Raw genomic sequence first — 20420 nt, forward strand, 5'->3', positions numbered from 1 at the left:
AGTTTTCAAATGGGATTTCAGTTAAAAGAAATAAGGTTTGAGGGAAGGAAAAAAAAAATATAGCGTATTAGGGTATAGAGATTCGGGTGGAGGAAAAATTGCTTGGTTACAGAATTACATGTATAATTCTTCAGTTCACTATTTTTCAGGTGAAGATAAAGATTATATTTATTTATAGAGTATTGCTATTCATGTCCAAAAATGAGATCTAATGATGAGGCACTCTATTCAAATATCTAAGTTAATTCTCTTTCTCATTTATTTTCTCATTATTAACTAATCATCTTGTTTATACATTACTGGATCTAGAAAATAGATCTTAAAAATGAATTTGTATATCATTAACTAATTTGTATATCTTTTTCCTTACTTGTAATAAAAATTTATGATTCATGAGAAAATTAAATCTCTTGATTATAGATGTGATATTTGATATGATTTTAGTACTATGATATTTATCTCAAATCCCAAGTGATTGTGTATATTGATAATGTTCATGTATAAAGATTGGGTCTTCTAATGATAAGATAAAATTTTGAATAGTTTTTATTGTTTAAATTGTCATTTATGTAATGAAATCAATGTCATGAAAACCGGATAGAACAAACTGGGTTAACCAATCCAAGTTTCGGTTTGAGCAACCCTTCAAACCTGTTTGTCACTAAAACCCAGCTTCTTTTTAGAGAATCAGTAAAAACCACGGTTGAACTGGCTAACCATACAAACTGGTAGCCAATTTAATGAATCAACTGGCCTTGGCGTGGCTCTATGTCAAGGCCCAACTCCTTTAGAGATGCAGAGAAACAATTTTTTGCCCGTGTGGCACTCAAACTCCACCAAGTTTAAGCCTGCCATAGCTCATTGACAAATCAAGTTTTGATGATCTCACCCGTTTGAACATTAGGGCCCAATGCTTTGTCAAGGATAATAACTCCACAAGGAAGCTCCATCTTCACCCGGATGCCACAAGTAGGCATGACGCCTCAAATGCACCAAGCATGGCACAAGTCGCTTCATAGCGCTAAGCTTATCTCAAGCAAGGTGCTCACCCAACTTAGGTTCATCTCATCAAGGTGCCTAGCCACACAACAATGTGCTAGCAAAGGCCCTCGACTTAGCCAACAAGCCAATATAGCATGTTGGGTCCTTGACAGCATCTCGAAGTGTCATAGGGTCAAGGATGCCTCAATCGATACATATCGAATAGCCACATGGTCATGCATAGCCCATAAGACACCGATGGTGAATTTCATGCCCATAGTGTAGTCCTTGTGCCAACAAATGTGTTAGTTTTTCGCCTAAGGCCATTGCGCACCTTAGCGTTGCACTAATGTGTTGCTCAAGTAAGGCAATGTCTCAATCCATAGCTCGCTTGTAGTATAACGTCATTCTTCAATGGATTTAGTCAATGTATAGCTTGATGCTTTCATTCGATAGCCCACATATGCAATGTTGCCTTCCAACTGCTTAGCTTAAGCCACGAGGTCTCCACGTGCAAGGTTATACCCAAACTGTGCACTTGAGTTGGCACACGAGGCCTTTGGTGGTGCCTTGATAACCCATTCGATCTAGAACGACCCCCAAGATGCCACAATGAATGGCATAAGGGAAAGCACGTCTCAAACCTCGTGCCCGGAAGGCACGCGCAGTGCTTACATTTTTGGATCGTCTACGAGACTCCCAAACCCGTGTGGAGACTCTAGACACCCCTCTGAATGTCTAAAGCCTACCCTTGAGTTGTCCTAAGATTGCTCAATTCAAGCCTAGTTTGGGCGAGGAGATAGGTAAGAAACACATTATACCTCCTTATAGGTGCTTCTTAAGCCTTTTATCAACTAGCAAAAAGAAACATAGCCTATGCTCGAGGAGTCATAATAATTTTTCAAAAATTTCAAAAATTGAGAAAAAATCACGAAACTTGGTTGGGAAAACACTTCCCTAAAGACCTCTTTTCAATAAAAATTTTAGCCCAAAACTCCTTCATTCGAATGCCCAAACAATGTGCCAAAACTCTACACTATTGGTTGATGTTGCTGTTATTATTGCTAGGCCGCAGCTTGGGCTGCAGACGGGTAGCTAGTAGGCCCGCGACACACGCAAATGGGTTGCGGCCTGGGAGATGGTCCACTCTGACCTGAGCTGTGGCCTAAGCTGCGGTCTAGGCTGCGGCCTTATCTACGGCATGTCTCTAACTTGGACAGGTGGCCTGGGCTGTGGCCTAAGCAGCAGCCTGGGCTGTGGCTTGCTTAGGTATGCTACTAGCTGCTGCTTGATGGCATGTATACCGTGAAATGCTTGGGGCCAACCTTGGGGCTATGTTGAGGCACCGAACCACTAAGTTGGAATCTCGATACCTATCACCTAGGCACTTCCAAGGGCTACTTTTGAGTACTTAAATAGTCACGCTACCACATGCGAAATGTCACAGAGTTGACCTTGCAAGGCATCCCGTGCGGGGCTGGCCTTGAATTCTATAGGGCCTTAGGCGAAGTTTCAAAAGGGGCCCTTATACATATTTATCAAACAAAGATTTTGAGTAATATAATAAATAGCAAAAATGCACAAGTTATTATTTGCGAGTATCAAAACAAAAATTTACTTATATGGATTAAGATAGGAAGAAATCATTACAAGAATTGAAAATGGAAAAATCTAGTTTACAATAAGGGAAAAAATGTAAAGCTACAATACCAAATAAAAATTGAACCAACTACGATAAAGTATCACTTAAACATTACTCTTTTTGCATTTTTAGCTTCAAAATTACTAATTAAGCTTGTATAATCTAATTTATCCACTATATCCTTTTCAATTGATAACATAGCTAATCTATTCAATCTTTCTTGAGACATGGTTGACCGAAGGTAAAATTTAATTAACTTCAACTTCAAAAAGCTTCTTTCTCCCGAGGCAACAGTAACTGGTATGGTCAACAAAATTCTATATGCAATCCATGCATTTGGGAAACAACCATTCATTACCTTCAAATAATTTACCACTTTAATTGGCCTTTTGGTTTCTTCTGGTAAAATTCTTTCAAGACTTTTAACTCTGAAAATAGATCTTTCCCATCAACATCCAAAAACTCGCCATGTTTCAAAAAATCTTCAAGATTAGCACAATAAGTGTTCAAACATTCATCATCGGTAGATCTTAACTTCTTCAAATCAAGCAAAAACCCAAAAGTTTCCTCATATATTTGAAATTGTTTAAACCTACTCTTAAGTGAAGAAAGAGCTTGATCTATTATATATATGAAATAATTAACTCGGAACGTTTCTTCAGCTAATTGTGGCACCTCTGCACTAATAATCTCATCAAACTGCCTCTTTCTGCAAATGACACATTTTTCACGAAATACAAGATCAATTTCCATTAGAGATGTAACTTTTTTAGCTTTAATCATGGCCTCCAAAAATCCAGTTTCTCTATACTTTTCAAGAAAGGTACTGAGTCCTTTTAACTCATCTATAGAAACATCAATATGCATGTCTTCACTTTAAAAGGTTTTGCTTACTGAGTTGACTGCAAACAATAGATTGTGCCAAATAACCATACCAAGCAAAAATTCAAAATTCTCAATTTCATATGTTGCTAAGGACTCAGCTTTACTTTTTGTTTTGGGATCTTCACTGATATTTGCCAAATGAATTAAAGCATCTCTTATTTGAGGAGCTTAGTATCTTATTGCTTTAACACTTTCGACACGAATTCCCACCTTGTTTGTGACAATGGTTTAAGTGTCAGACCTTTCACATTATCTTTGAGAACTTTCCACCGCTTTGTAGAGGATGAGAACAATAAATATATGCGTTGTACCACTTCAAAAAAAGAGATAGCTTTAAAATAAGAGTTAGCATTATCACAAAGTGTAAGGTTAAGACTATGACAACCACCTGGTGTGTAGAATGCCCTAGGATTCATTTCAAGTAGTTTTTTTTCTGTACATCTTTGTGCTTCCCTTTCATATTAGAGCCACTATCATAACCTTGCCCTCATATATCACCAATATCAAGTTAGAGTGTGTCCAAGACCTCTTTAAGTACATTAAAAAGTCTCAACCCCGAAGTATCATCCATCTTCAAAAATTCTAAAAAGAACTCTTCTACCTTTACTGGACTAGTTACAACATCTACACATCTTATCACAAGAGACATTTGTTCTTCATGACTAACATCTGAAGTACAATCAAGAATAACTGAAAAATATTTTGCTTCTTTGATTCTTTTCACAATTGTACTTTTGATCTCACCCGTTATGTAACGCCCTCAAAATAAAGACATAAAACCCATCAATATAGACATGCATTGATTTACAAAAGTTCCACATTCTTTTATTCATCAGAGTTCCATAATCAAAAGTATTACATGTTAACAATAAAAGCAAATGCCCTAGAGGCTTACAGCTTTCCAAGTTAACACTTGGTTACAACAAAAGAGTACTAACTCATTTACACATTAAGCCCTTGGCTTGAATTTACATGTAATACATCAAAAAAATAAGACAACAAAAGTGTGTCCGCCTCTAGCCTCCCAAGCTACGTCCTTGGAGGTGGCATGCTACCTATACCTGAAAATGATATTCCCATATAGGGTGAGCCACATCCCAGTAGAAATATACTAAACCAAATATGAACAATGACTAAAAGATTAGCAGTTGATAGATGGCCAACACAGATACTTTCCCTTATCACACTTTACGATTTCATGACATACAAGTCCATATTACAGTCCATTTTCCCTTTCTTTTCAATTCTCAATTTATAACCATGGCTCAGAACCTAGCCAAACAACTCATATGAGACAGTAACTCATATCAAACACTTCCCATTTTATAATAGATAAGCATACTAGCTATATCACACACCAACAAATAAGCATACAAGCTATATCATCACTTCCACAGATATGCATATGAGCACTATCACACTTCCAATGACAAGCATATGAGCTCTGTCAATACATCACTAGACAAGCATATGAGCTCTATCTACGGAGTCCATCCCCTATCTCCTCCCAACAACATCTGGTTTAGAGGTCCGTCCCCTATCTTCCCCTAAACCGTAGAGTACATCCCCTATCTCCTCCAACACAACACAATGCATATAAACAACAATTATACACATCATCACACAATACATAAATTTAATGTATTCTTTCAATCGTCAATCTCAATGACACATTCCAGTGATTAGTTTCAGTTTGCCCAATCATCATGCATTGTCTACAACAATCAAGACTATCCTCCACCGATAGCCCAAAGCAGTTATTTCTATACAGAAAATAAACGCAACAATGGACATATAATCAACATTCTAACTAGGTGAGTGATAAATAATCCAACTACACCCTTTTATCCCATGACTTCCCAAATCAATTCCTCATTTCTCATAATTAATTATGCAAATTAATTAACCAATGTAATTAGGGCATTTTTCATAATTAACATTACAACCCTTAGGTTCCATTTTCATCAATGTTTTAACATTAATTTCACATTTTTCCATGCCAAACATGCATCTAGGTTTTATATAGTTAAAACCCCAACTCTTGTGAATTTACACAAAAGCCCCCAAACTTTCACAAAATTACCAAACTAACCCCAACATCTCAAAATACTAAAATTTAAAGACAAAGCTCATAAAGAGGAGTAGGATATCCCTACCTCGAAGTTAGAGCTCGGATGGAGAAGAAGCCAAAACCAAAATGCTCCAAAGACCAAGATTCTCGGATCAAAACGACGCCCTCGACGATCCACACAACTTTTACAAAGGCCGAAGAGAAGGAGGACACTCTAACTAGATCAAACCCTAGAGAGAAGGGAGTTTCTAGAGAGAGAGGCTCTCAAAAATGGGTTTTAGAAAGAGTAGGAGAGAGAAAGAAAAGCAAAAAGTGATTTAAAATCACCCAGCGGATAACTCATATACGTATGACCCGCTCGAGCGGAGAACACGACGCTTGAGCGCCAAGAACAAAATCTGGACACGCTCGAGCGCAATAAGGCCCGCTCGAGCGCCAAGACACAAGAATAAAGCACTTCCGCTCGAGCATGAAAACCAGTCCGCTCGAGCGCAAATTTCCACCTCCCAGAACTTACACCCAGAAAGTACTACCCGCTCGAGCGCCAACAAACCCGCTCGAGCTTCACCGCTCGAGCGTAAACAAACCCGCTCGAGCGTCACTGCTCGAGCGTAAACAAACCGACTCGAGCGCAGAAATCACATCTGCAGAAGTTTTGCAGGAACCCGAAATACTGGAGGTGTGCAATACCCGCTCGAGCGGAACGCCCAAAAACTGAACAACAAGGAATTGAAACCAAGGCCTAACCAACCTGTAACAACCCTGTTCAAAACATCCTAAAACTCAATCATGTGGAATTAAAGGACACAACAAGATAGATACCACTACCAACTTCACGGAACCGAGTCCGAAACACAGCAGAATAGTTAAGGGACAACCGGGATCGCTATAACCTCCCCCCCTTAAAGAATTTCGTCCCCGAAATTAAACACAAGTTTTTCAAAAACAGGTTTTCTCGATTCTCAATAATATTACATCATAATATTAAACAACCCGACCCATTACCGGTCGATTCCATCACTTTTCAAGAGGCATTTCACAACAATTGTTACAAGTGCACTATCAATATGCAGTTTTTTTCCATTTCCAACCATTTCCAATATGCATGGTCCACAGTTCATATCATAATCAATATACATGATACAACTCCAATTCTACAATATAGCCAACATATGCAATATCATAATCAACTCCCATATCAAGGTAAGTTTTACAACATACCTTACATTAAACCAAAACATTACCAATGTTTCACAACTTAAGACATATTTAAAGCTCTTAAGTCCAACAATAATACATAATCTAAATATCAGATTACTCATCAACAAACAAGTCCAGATATTTCTCGCGGACCTCCAACCCACGTTCCTAAGTGGCTTCCTCCACTCCATGATGTTTCCACAAAACCTTTACCAAAGGGATGGTCTTGCCACGCAGGACTTGATCCCGCCTATCCAAGACCCGAACCGGTCTCTCCTCGTACGAGGCATCCTCATCTACCTCTAAGTCGGTCCAATCCAACACATGGGACGGATCCGGCTCATACTTCCGAAGCATACTAACATGAAAGACGTCGTGCACTCCGGACAACTGCGGCGGCAAAGCCAAACGATAAGCCACTTCTCCAATCTTCTCAAGGATCTCAAAGGGACCAATAAACAGAGGGGATAACTTCCCACTCTTCCCGAACCTCATCAATCCCCGCCTAGGTGATATCTTCAGAAAGACATGATCACCTATCTCAAACGCCAATGGCCTCCTCCTACGGTCAGCGTAACTCTTTTAGCGACTTTGGGCTGTAACAAGCCTCCTACGGATAAGCTCAACTTTCTCCGTCGTCTCCCTAACCAACTCCGGACCCAACAAAGGTGCATTGGTCACCTCGGCCCAACAAACTGGAGACCTACACGGTCGGCCATACAAGGCCTCAAACGGTGCCATACCGATACTAGATTGAAAGCTGTTGTTGTAGGCAAACTCTACCAATGGCAAGTGCCTCTCCCACGTCCCACTGAAGTCTAGGACACAACCCCGAAGCATATCCTCAAGGATCTAAATAGTACGCTCGGATTGCCCGTCAGTCTGAGGGTGGTAAGCCGTACTAAAGGTCAACTTAGTGCCCAAGGCACTCTGCAAACTCTGCCACAACCTAGCAGTAAAACGAGGATCTCTATCTGAGACGATCGTCACTGGGACCCCGTGCAATCTCACTATGTCCCGAATATACAAGTCGGCAAGATGATCTACCGAATCTCTCACGCGCATAGGAATGAAGTGCGCCGACTTAGTCAACCGGTCTACAACCACCCAAATAGCATCACTACCCCGCTGAGTCCTCGGAAGACCTACAACGAAGTCCATAGTGACATGCTCCCACTTCCACTCGATAATAGGCAAGGGTTGCAACAAACCCGCTGGCCTCTGATGCTTGGCCTTCACTTGCTGGCAAGTAAGGCACTTCGATACAAAAACAGCCACATCTCTCTTCATACCCCGCCACCAAAACTGGCGACCCAAATCCCGATACATTTTAGTGCCTCCCGGATACACCGCAAGACGTGAATGGTGAAACTCTCGGAGTACTTCCTCTCGGCAAGACTCCGGCACAAACAAACGGTCTCGGTATCTCACACTCAGGTCGGGATACACCGTCAAACCCTTCTCAACTTTCCCACTGGAGATCTTCTCTCGGAAGGACTCTACCTCAAGGTCACTTCTCTGTGCCTCTAACACTCTAGTCACAAGTGTGGGCTGTACAACAACAGAAAACAAGGCCGCAGCCTCAACAGATTCGCCCAGATGCAAATCAAACTCGCCAAGTACACCCAACATCCCCCATTCCCGGATGGCTATACAAGCTACATCACTAATGGATTTCCTACTAAAGGCATCGGCCACAACATTGGCCTTTCCCGGGTGATAATGCAACTCAAAATCATAGTCCTCAATGAATTCCATCCATCTCCTCTGCCTCAAATTTAAGTCCCTCTGGGTAAACAGGTACTTCAAACTCTTGTGGTCCGAGAACACCTCGAACCTCTCACCGTAAAGGTAGTGCCTCCAGATCTTCAAGGCAAAGATCACTGATGCTAACTCTAGGTCGTGTGTAGGGTAATTCTTCTCGTGAATTTTCAACTGACGTGAGCCATAAGCTACCACTTTCCCCTCTTGCATCAACACACAACCCAAACCCTCCCTTGAGGCATCACAATAAACCGCATAACCCAACCCTCTCTCCGGAATAATCAAAACCGGAGCGGTGGTCAATCTAACCTTCAACTCTTGGAAAGACTTTTCACAAGTCTCACTCCACACAAACTTGACCCCTTTCCGCGTCAATCTAGTCAACGGCGAAGCTAGCCTGGAGAAGTCCTTCACAAATCGACGGTAATACCCAGCTAATCCCAGAAAACTGCGGATCTCAAACACATTCTTAGGCTGTGCCCAATCTTGCACTGCCTCAACCTTGGATGCATCAACAGACACCCCTTCCCCAGATACCACGTAGCCTAAGAATTTCACCTCTCCTAGCCAGAACTCACACTTCCCAAACTTGGCATACAGCCTATGGGCTCTAAGTAACTCAAGCACCACTCTCAAGTGTGCCTCGTGCTCCTCCTCAGAAGGCGAATAGATAAGGATGTCGTCCACAAAAACGACTACGAAACGGTCTAAGAACTCCCGGAAGATCCGGTTCATCAAGTCCATAAAGACTGCCGGTGCATTGGTAAGCCCAAATGGCATCACCAGAAACTCATAATGGCCATACCGCGTACGGAATGCCGTCTTAGGAATATCCTCCTCCCTGACCCTTAACTGGTGGTAACCCGATCTCAAGTCTATCTTAGAGAAACAACGAAAACCCTTCAACTAGTCAAACAGATCATCTATACGGGGCATAGGGTACTTATTCTTGACCGTAGCCCGATTCAACTTCCAGTAGTCTATACACAATCTCAAGGCACCATCTTTCTTTTTAGCAAAGAGGGTCGGTGCTCCCCACGACGAAACACTAGGGCAGACAAAACCCTTATCTAGCAATTCCTGGAGCTGAACTTTCAACTCAACCAACTCTGCTGGAGCAAAACGATAAGGTGCCATAGAAATCGGCGCCGTGCCGGGCACTAAATCAATAGAGAACTCTATCTCTCGGTGAGGTGGAAAACTAACGAGGTCCTCGGAAAAAACATCCGAATACTCACAAACCACTCTCGGCAATACATTCTGGGTCTCATCACACTCACTACTCAAAAAGCTAGCAAGTAGACCACTAAGCTCACTTCGCCCTCGCGAATCATACCCCGGTGGCAAAACACTACCAACCCGGTCTCCCAAGAAATGGAACCACTCCCCGCTCAAGGTACATAACGTGACCCTCTGGCGGTAACAATCGATAACAGCCCGGTATGACGATAGCCAGTCCATACCCAAAATAACATCAAAGCCCTTCATGGGCATCACCACAAATGGAAAATGAAGCCTATGGTCGGCGACCTCCATATCACAACCTCTAACACCCTGTTTCAAGATCAACTCACCACCAATAGGTGATACTACACAAATAGGAGATGCTAACTGTGCCAACTCCAATTCCAAAACAGATGCAAATGCAGCAGACACAAAAGAATGAGATGCACCCGTATCAACCAACACACTAGCAACCGAGTTGCAAAACAGAAAAGTACCTCTCACCATTGATGGAGCCGGTACTAAATCCTGCGCGGTAACAGCATACACGCGCCCTGTAGGCCCCTGATCCACCTGCTCACCTCTAGGAGCAAAAGACTGCTGCACTGACTGGGATGACGAAGCTCCCGGATTGCCCTCGAGGCCTGCACAGACTGAGCTGGCTGAAATCCCTGCGTTTGTCTAGAACCAGACGCTCCTGAAGTAGCACTCAACTGCGGGCAATACCTCTTCAGGTGCCCAGGCTGACCACACTGATAGCAAGACAAAGGCTGGCCCCTGCCCTAACTCTGGCCCTGAGGTCTAGCTGAAGAAGAAGCAGCTCGCTGACCCCCTCCCTTCTGCGGGCAAACTGAAGACTTGTGACCCAGCTGGCCATACGCAAAACAAGTCAGGCCTCCCTAACTACCTCTCCCCGAGCCTGCACTCGGCACCGGAAAGGTCGATCTAGCAACTCCACCCTGAGACTGCTGAGGGTTATAACCCCTCTGTCTCCTGCCATCACCCTGGCCCTCCTGGCCCCGCTTGGAGCCTCTATGTTTCTCCTCGTCTTCCTCTTGCATCATGAGCTCCATATGAGCTGCAGCATCCACTAAGTGTCTATACTCTCGGATGTAAGACCCACCAACTCTCAGCTTGAGGCCCCGCCTCAACTTCCACTCAAACTCATAGCAACGGCGTTCTTCGGACGCCACCAACTCAAGTGCAATCCTAGACAAACTAGTGAAAGTGGCCTCAAACTCTGCCACAGACATACCCTGCTGATTAAGCCGGCTAAACTGATCCCTCAGCTTCTCCCTAGCCACTGCGGATAAGAACCTCTCCTGGAAAGCATTTACAAACGCCTCCCATGTACCACCAACACGAGCCTTCTCGTACTTCCACCATTGACCCGCATCTCCCTTCAGCTGAAAGGATGCCAAGGTCACTTTCAGTGCCCCGTCCTCGATGCCAAGCACCTCGAACGTCTTACTTATTTGTTCCAACCACTCGTCAGCCTTCAGTGGCTCCTTTGGATCCCCAACAAACTCATCCGGGTTAGACCGGAAGAACTCCCTCTTCAAGAAGGAAGGCCCTGCCTCAGCTGCCTGATTCCCAACCCTGAGAATACCTAAAGCCCCTGCTATCTCTCGTGCCAAGGCACTCATAGCCTGCTGGCCCGCTGGCTCAGCCACGTTGGCCTGACCAACACCCTCCTGCACTGCCGGAATATCATCCAGTAAAGGTACTTCCTGCCTCGCAGGCCTACCACGCCTAGCACCTCTTCCTCACCCTGACATCCTAATAAAGGTAATATAGAACGTTAGCACATTCACAAATGTGCCAAAACTAAACACTCACGTCCTAATGCATGGACAACTGTAATTCACTCCACGTAAGCACATAAACACATAAGCACTTACGAATTTCGTCTCCGGATAATGATAGTCCCGAGGCGTTACTAGAGTTCCGGTTAGAAACAGCATTGATCAAGTGCTTTTCCAACAAGACTCCCAAAAACCCAAGGATCCAATCAACATCCTAGAAACTACATTCCATACCCACATAGTCATATAAGTATGTTATCAATTAAGCATATAGCATATGACACTACATCTAAGTCTCTATCAAGCGAGACAAACCCATTGTGATCCTAATCACTTCCCACATACCCAAAGTATTCGAACCCAGTAGGCTCTGATACCAAGTTGTAACGCCCTCAAAATAAAGACATAAAACCCATCAATATAGACATGCATTGATTTACAAAAGTTCCACATTCTTTTATTCATCAGAGTTCCATAATCAAAAGTATTACATGTTAACAATAAAAGCAAATGCCCTAAAGGCTTACAGCTTTCCAAGTTAACACTTGGTTACAACAAAAGAATACTAACTCATTTACACATTAAGCCCTTGGCTTGAATTTACATTTAATACATCAAAAAAATAAGACAACAAAAGTGTGTCCGCCTCTAGCCTCCCAAGCTACGTCCTTGGAGGTGGCATGCTACCTATACCTGAAAATGATATTCCCATATAGGGTGAGCCATAGCCTAGTAGAAATATACTAAACCAAATATGAACAATGACTAAAAGATTAGCAATTGTTAGATGGCCAACACAGATACTTTCCCTTATCACACTTTACGATTTCATGACATACAAGTCCATATTACAGTCCATTTTCCCTTTCTTTTCAATTCTCAATTTATAACCATGGCTCAGAACCTGGCCAAACAACTCATATGAGACAGTAACTCATATCAAACACTTCCCATTTCATAATAGATAAGCATACTAGCTATATCACACACCAACAGATAAGCAAACAAGCTATATCATCACTTCCACAGATATGCATATGAGCACTATCACACTTCCAATGACAAGCATATGAGCTCTATCAATACATCACTAGACAAACATATGAGCTCTATCTACGGAGTCCATCCCCTATCTCCACCCAACAACATCCGGTTTAGAGGTCCATCCCCTATCTTCCCCTAAACCGTGGAGTACATCCCCTATATCCTCCAACACAGCACAATGCATATAAACAACAATTATACACATCATCACACAATACATAAATTTAATGTATTCTTCCAATCGTCAATCTCAATGACACATTCCAGTGATTAGTTTCAGTTTGCCTAATCATCATGCATTGTCTACAACAATCAAGACTATCCTCCACCGATAGCCCAAAGCAGTTATTTCTATACAGAAAATAAATGCAACAATGGATATATAATCAACATTCTAACTAGGTGAGTGATAAATAATCCAACTACACCCTTTTATCCCATGACTTCCCAAATCAATTCCTCATTTCTCATAATTAATTATGCAAATTAATTAACCAATGTAATTAGGGCATTTTTCATAATTAACATTACAACCCTTAGGTTCCATTTTCATCAATGTTTTAACATTAATTTCACATTTTTCCATGCCAAACATGCATCTAGGTTTTATATAGTTAAAACCCCAACTCTTGTGAATTTACTCAAAAGCCCCCAAACTTTCACAAAATTACCAAACCAACCCCAACATCTCAAAATACTAAAATTTAAAGACAAAGCTCATAAAGAGGAGTAGGATATCCCTACCTCGAAGTTAAAGCTCGGATGGAGAAGAAGCCAAAACCAAAATGCTCCAAAGACCAAGATTCTCGGATCAAAACGACGCCCTCGACGATCCACACAACTTTTACAAAGGCCGAAGAGAAGAAGGACACTCTAACTAGATCAAACCCTAGAGAGAAGGGAGTTTCTAGAGAGAAAGGCTCTCAAAAATGGGTTTTAAAAAAAGTAGGAGAGAGAAAGAAAAGCAAAAAGTGATTTAAAATCACCCAGCGGATAACTCATATACGTATGACCCGCTCGAGCGGAGAACACGACGCTTGAGCGCCAAGAACAAAATCTGGACACGCTCGAGCGCAATAAGGCCCGCTCGAGCGCCAAGACACAAGAATAAAGCACTTCCGCTCGAGCGTGAAAACCAGTCCGCTCGAGCGCAAATTTCCACCTCCCAGAACTTACACCCAGAAAGTACTACCCGCTCGAGCGCCAACAAACCCGCTCGAGCGTCACCGCTCGAGCGTAAACAAACCCGCTCGAGCGCATAAATCACATCTGCAGAAGTTTTGCAGGAACCCGAAATACTGGAGGTGTGCAATACCCGCTCGAGCGCAAGAAGACCCGCTCGAGCGGAACGCCCAAAAACTGAACAACAAGGAATTGAAACCAAGGCCTAACCAACCTGTAACAACCCTGTTCAAAACATCCTAAAACTCAATCATGTGGGATTAAAGGACACAACAAGATAGATACCACTACCAACTTCACGGAACTGAGTCCGAAACACAGCAGAATAGTTAAGGGACAACCGGGATCGCTATACGCTAACATCTGTATGAGTTCATTTAGGATTTTGTGACCAAGATAATGGTAATGAATTTCATTCCTTTCAATACGTTGAATGTGCTCTTGTATTATTGGATCAAATTTTGCAATCATTTCAACCAAGCTTGATCTATTAAAATATTTCTCCTTCTTTCCTCGGTTGGTTCCGTCTTGCCTTTCCGTTGCAAAGTTTGTTGTTGGAAAGTTTTCCTTAATATCTTTGTTGGCTTGGCTAGAGAACACAGAAATATTATAATAAGAAATAAAAAAAGTGAAGCAGGCTGTAGATGATCTACTTCATTTGAAAATAGTTTTTTTTTTTGGGCTAACTTTTTTTATTTGCTTTTAATGTTGGCCAATAACATGTTTGTGTTTGGGCCTTTTTTTAGTGGGCCTTTGAAAGTGATAGAGAAATATTATAATAAGAAAGAAAAGTGAAACAGGCTGCAAATACCTACTTGATTTGAAAATAATTTTTATTTTTATTTTTTTTGGGATAATTACATTTTACCACTTGTGGTTTCACGCGTTTTCACATTACCTCTCTGATGTTGATAAATGTACTCATAAACTCCCTGTGGTTTTGACTGAAGTGAAAAAGTGACAAAATTTGGTAAACTTAATAGTGCGTGGGGCAAACGCGCCAGAGAAGCGTGTTTGCACTGAAATTAAGGGTTTTGGCACCAAATTAAAAATTTTGAGTGACCAATTTACCCTTCCACATTCCTTTCCAAACTATAATCCTCTCTCTCTCTCTCTCTCTCTCTCTCTCTCTCATCTGTGCCACTACTCTGTCTGCCTTCGTCCCCCTTCCATTTTTCCAAACCCTCTCTCTCTCTCTCTTCATTTGTATCTATACAATACATACACAGTTTCTCAATCAAAACCCTAACAGTAACGTTATAGTCTTCTCCAGAAACGACAATCACTTCTGCTCCAGCATCGATCTCAAAGCCCTAAGCTCAAGCACTTCCCAATCCAGTGACCTTGGTCACACCGCCGAGCCTCTATTCTCTCTCATCATTCCCACCTCCAAGCCCCATCTCTTTCTGCCTCCCCACTGCATCAATCTCATCTATAAACACAATACAAGGCATTTTCAATTTTGCATTCTCAAACAAATCTCTAACTTTCGCCGCACCTACACCTACAAACAATTCCACAAACTCTGACGCCGCACACGAAAAAAATGACTCTCCGGCCTCTCCTGCCACTGCTCTGGCCAACATGGTCTTCTCGGTGCCGAGCGATCCCACCAGAAGACACCCCAAGGTCTTCTTGTAATTCCAATTTGGCCTGATCAGCTCCGGCGACATTAGAGAATGAAACTCCAGTCTTCGAGACCTCTTGGAACTTGGATTTCGACCGACCGAAGTCCATCAGCCAAAGCTAAAGCACTTCCCAAACGAGTCGATTGAGCATTCGCGATCACTGATTCCTTAGAACTCGACGAGTAGAAATGGTTCGCTCGATGTTTCAACTCAGTCGCCGCATACAAAAATGATGGATTCTCAGCCACGTCCTTTAACAACTCCTTCTCAGAAACCATAATTTTCAAATCATCATCTTCCTCTCTCGCAGACACCATTAACAACTAACTATGTTCTCGACGGATCTGTAATCCGATAATCACAAGCGTTCGGTATGAGGGTGTTGCACCAGTTGAGAACCATTGATTTGAGATTCAAATTAGCGATTAGCATGGAGAATGCTATTATAATCACGTTAGTCTTTTAAAAGGTTATTTTCTATCTTATGCGCATTACAATGAAGATGATAAATAATTTTTGCTACACAAATATATAATGATAATAGTATTAGTGTATAAAATTATCTCCAAGAAGACTTGATAGCAATGATACCATGAGTACATTGAATATATACATGGAGGAGATGAGTTTGGATGCATTTGATGGATTGGATGCATGGGTTGGATGCATTTCATATATGTATATATATACAAGGGGGAGAGAGAGAGAGAGAGAGAGGTTTGTGGGTTGGATGCATTTCATATCTATATAATATATATATACACACATAAAGAGAGAGAGTTCAACTGTAAGAAAAATAGAAGTAAAATGGCATTCATAAGAAAATTGAAGAAGAAAATAAGGGTATTCTAGTCTTTTCAATAATTCTATCACGTCTTGTCATTTTTTCACTTTATTCAAAATCACAGGGACTTTATGAGTACATTTATCAACGTCAGAGAAGTAATGTGAAAACACGTGAAAACACAGGGGGTAAAATGTAATTATTCCTTTTTTTTCTTTTTTCTTTTCAATTGGGCTAACTTTTTTTTATTTGTTTTTAATGTTGGCTTATAACATGTTTGTGTTTGACTTTTTTTTAGTGGTCCTTTTTGTTTTGGAGGGCCTCTAACAATAATTAGGTCTTTTTAAAAACTTAATGGTATAAAGAATTTTCAAAATTTGAGACTTATTTTGAGCCAAAATTTCGCAGGGCTTGCTAACCTTAGCTCAGGCCGGCCTTGAACCGTGACACTCTGCCAATGCATACGGAAGTGAGAAAAATTAAGCAATTACAAAAGCTTGAAAAGACCAAGAAGGCTAGATAGAAAACAAATATTATTTATTGAATGAGCTCCATTTCTTTCGAAAACTAAATTACGATAATTTTTTTTTAACAGATATTCAATATAAATAAATGTATAAATAATTATATTCAATAAGCACATTTATGAAAATATGTATTCAAAAATACAATATAATTTAAATGACTGTTGAAGCTGCCAACCCAACCCCACTAGCACAATATTGTCTGCTTTGGTCGGAGCTTCACAGTTTTGTTTTTTTTAGAAAATGTCTCATGCTAGTTAGGAGGAGTTAGTCAACTTATAAAGTGGATTGTGAAGGCCTCTTAGACCGATGCGGGACAAACTCATTTCGGACTCCCACAAATGCAGCTTAATATTTATATTTTTTATTTACGTATAATTTTTAATATATTTGTAAAGTAATTATAACGTCATGGTTCAATTCTGGTTGACCCACTAGTTGAACCAGTGACTCTTGACTCGGTCTCTTTTCCGGTTCAATCACAGGTTTGGGATTCAGAAGATTGAATGAAATAACACAGCACTCAAGCTACCAAAAATGTCTAGAACTAAGTAATTTTCATGATACTAATCTAACAATTAACAATTAATTTTTACCGATAAAAAAACAAAATTAAAATTAATGTCTTGAAGGGTGGCTAAGATCTAACTTTTCCTAATTAGTGGTGCCATGGGCCCGATAATAATTAGGAACCAGTATGGTCTTACAGAGCAGTATGGGCGTACAATGGCCCGTTAAGTATGTCATGATTTATAAGATTTGAAATTATAATTCCGACATATAAAGCAAAGAAATTTTTAGGCATGATTATTATGTGAGTTGGACTTGGCAAAAGTGTTTTTAAGGCCGCCCGACACGCTTGCAAATTATGTTGTATAATATTTTTATATATAGATATACATCTTATGTATGCTTTATATTGTTTAACTTTATTTTTTTACAAATATAAATTATGTATATATTTTTTTTTTGAGAACAAAAATATATATTATATATGCAATAAAGACGACAAAGAGTTAGCAGAGTTGACCAGTTTATGAACTGACCCAACTAGCTGCTTATCGACTTTTGAAATACGTAGAAAAGATCTTCCGATGTACCCAAAAAAAAAAAAAAAAAAAGAAATACGTAGAAAAGAAAAATACTTACTAAGTGATAATCTGTTTCATTTCTATGTAGTGGTGTTTTGAAAAGTTGGTAAAAAATTAACTTTTGACTTTTTTAGCTTAAAAAGTTAACTTTTTGGGTAGTGACTTGAATAAAAAAGTTAGTTTTTTTTAGCTAAAAAAAGCTAAAAGCTAGCTTTTTGCTGGCTTCCCAAAGTTAGTAAGTAACTTGGAAAGTGGGTTGACTTTTTGACTTTTTTTGACTATTTTAGCCTGAGCTAAAAGTTTAGTTTGGGAAGGACTTTTGACTTTTTGGTTTTTTTGACTGTTTTTTTTAAAAAAAATATAATGATTATAAATTGAATGTGATATTTTATTTGTTGTGATTAAAATAACTTATTTTATCTTTTGTGGCTAAAATAACCGCAAACCATCTTTCCAAACCTTACAGATTAGAGTGGGTAATGGGAATAGAATGGGATTTTGGTATAATAAATGGTGTGGTGACGTTTGCCTCAAAGAGAAGTTCCCTAGACTGTTCAGGCTATCTATTGATAAAAGACGTTCATTAACGTTTCTTTTGTTGAAAAGAAAGGAAACTCAGAAAATTAGGAGTTAGTTTCGAAGGAATTTATTTGTTTAGGAGTTAAGGATCTCCACAGGCTTAGAGAGGTCTTAAGATTGGATCCATTACTCAACATGAATACTGAGGATAAATCAGTATGGTTAGCAGCCCAATCAAGTTAGTCTTTTGTCTCAATCCTTTACAAACAAACAGATTTAGATGCTCGTGAGCTGGGTACAACTAGTAGATTGGTTTGGGTGGCTTGCTTGGGAACACGAAGTAAAAACATCAGTTTTTCTGTAGAGGATTGGAATTCTGGATGAGAGCGTATCTTCTCAGCGTTGTGTTCTGCAAAAATGAGCAAGAGACAAAAGAGCATGGAGTCCGGATCCTCCGCTGGATTATCTTGGGGCCAAACTTCAAAAAAAAATAAAAAATACACAAAAACACTAAATCTGAATCAGAGAAGAGAAAGAGGGGAAGAAATCTGAAACCCAAATCTGAGAGATGATGATAGAGAGTGGAAGACAGCAATAGACGGAAACCGGCGACCAAGAGTGGCGACGGAGAGCGGCAATGGCGACCCCTACGACGTTCACGAATCCATTCCCAGATCTGAAATAATCCTCCACTTTTATAGTGGCCTTCCCTACTCTCTCCTTTTCACTCTCTCTACAACTTTCTCTCTTTGTATATTATACAAAAGTTCTGCTGTTACCATCTTCAAAGCAAGGAGAGAGTGAAAAGGAGAGAGTAGAAATTCCTGTCAACCAACCTATATATATATATATGTATGTGTGTGTAATTTTTGTTGGGGCAAGTAATAAGAAAGAACATAATGGATCCTGAAGAGGTTCTTCTTCTCCTCTCTCTCTTTTTCTATGTTTTTTTCGTCCCCTCTTTCTCTTCTCTTCTCTTCTCTTCTCTGATTCAGACGCAAAACAAGTTGAACACCAGATCATCCATCATTTGGTTGGGGAAATCAGAGAAGTTGGTTATGATGCAGAGAATGTGATGGCAACCTTTTTCTTTAAGGTTGGGCCAAAGATAAGGAGAGGCATCCGAAACATCCTCGTCAAATCTATTTGCATCTCCAATGAATTCATAGCTCGACACAAGATTGGATCGGAAATTAATACAATTAAAAGTAAGATTACTAGGCTTACTGTAGATTTCTTCCCCTCTTTCTCTACTCTGATTCAGATTCTGTGTTTTTGTGTATGTTTTTTTTTTTTTTTTTTGAAATTTGGCCCCAAAACGACACCATTTTGGGACGTCGCAGGATAAGGCGACAGAGGATTCGGACTCATAGAGCTTGTGCATATTTTTTGCCCTATGGTTTGAAAGGTGTAAATTGGTCTGCTGCAGTGGTGGGATGTTCAATGGATTGTGCCTCGATCCGTTGAGTGTTTGTTGCAGGGGTCCAACTACATTATATAAGAGGTTTTCTTTTACCATAACAAAAATTTGATAATCTAATAAAAAAAAAGGTGTATGTCACCGATTTTACGGGTGATGTGATGTGACTTTATTTTATTTTATTTTTGGAAACTAATAGGTGGTATAAAGAAGTAATTTGGTGGTTATGGGATATGATTATGTGATGTCTCAAATATATTGTGATTAGAAGAAGTGGGGTTTATAATTTTATATTGGATAACTGGGAAATAATAGGAATATTGTGGTTTGTGATTGACAGGGGATACGGCCACGTAGCGTTCTTGGATCAAGAAATAATTTTTCAACAATACAACATTTATACAATGTTTCACATTAAATTATTTATATAAAAAAATTAGACAAATCTTTTTTAAATTTTAAAAATATATTAAGTACCATAAAATTTAACATAATTATATTAAACTTTCTTCAAAATTTATTAATTTAAATAAAATTTAGCTAATTTCTCAATAGTATTTTGTTAGTTACATGTGGGAGTGTACGCGATCCGGATTGGTTCGGTTCTGAGAAAATCTACGAACCGAACCGATCCTAATAGTTCTGTGATTTGTAAA

At 40.2% G+C, this 20420-nt stretch overlaps 1 protein-coding gene across 1 annotated transcript; it reads right to left on the minus strand.

The window, feature by feature from the left end:
- Positions 1-2992: 2992 nt before the first annotated feature.
- LOC145793225 (uncharacterized) lies at positions 2993-3490 on the minus strand. The gene has a single exon (XM_082875992.1). It carries the CDS (start codon positions 3488-3490, stop codon positions 2993-2995), a length of 498 nt encoding a protein of 165 aa, XP_082732118.1.
- Positions 3491-20420: the final 16930 nt, after the last annotated feature.

This window comes from Camellia sinensis, chromosome 6 (assembly GCF_055761805.1).
Source record: "Camellia sinensis isolate YWXY chromosome 6, ASM5576180v1, whole genome shotgun sequence".
Lineage (NCBI taxonomy): Eukaryota > Viridiplantae > Streptophyta > Magnoliopsida > Ericales > Theaceae > Camellia > Camellia sinensis.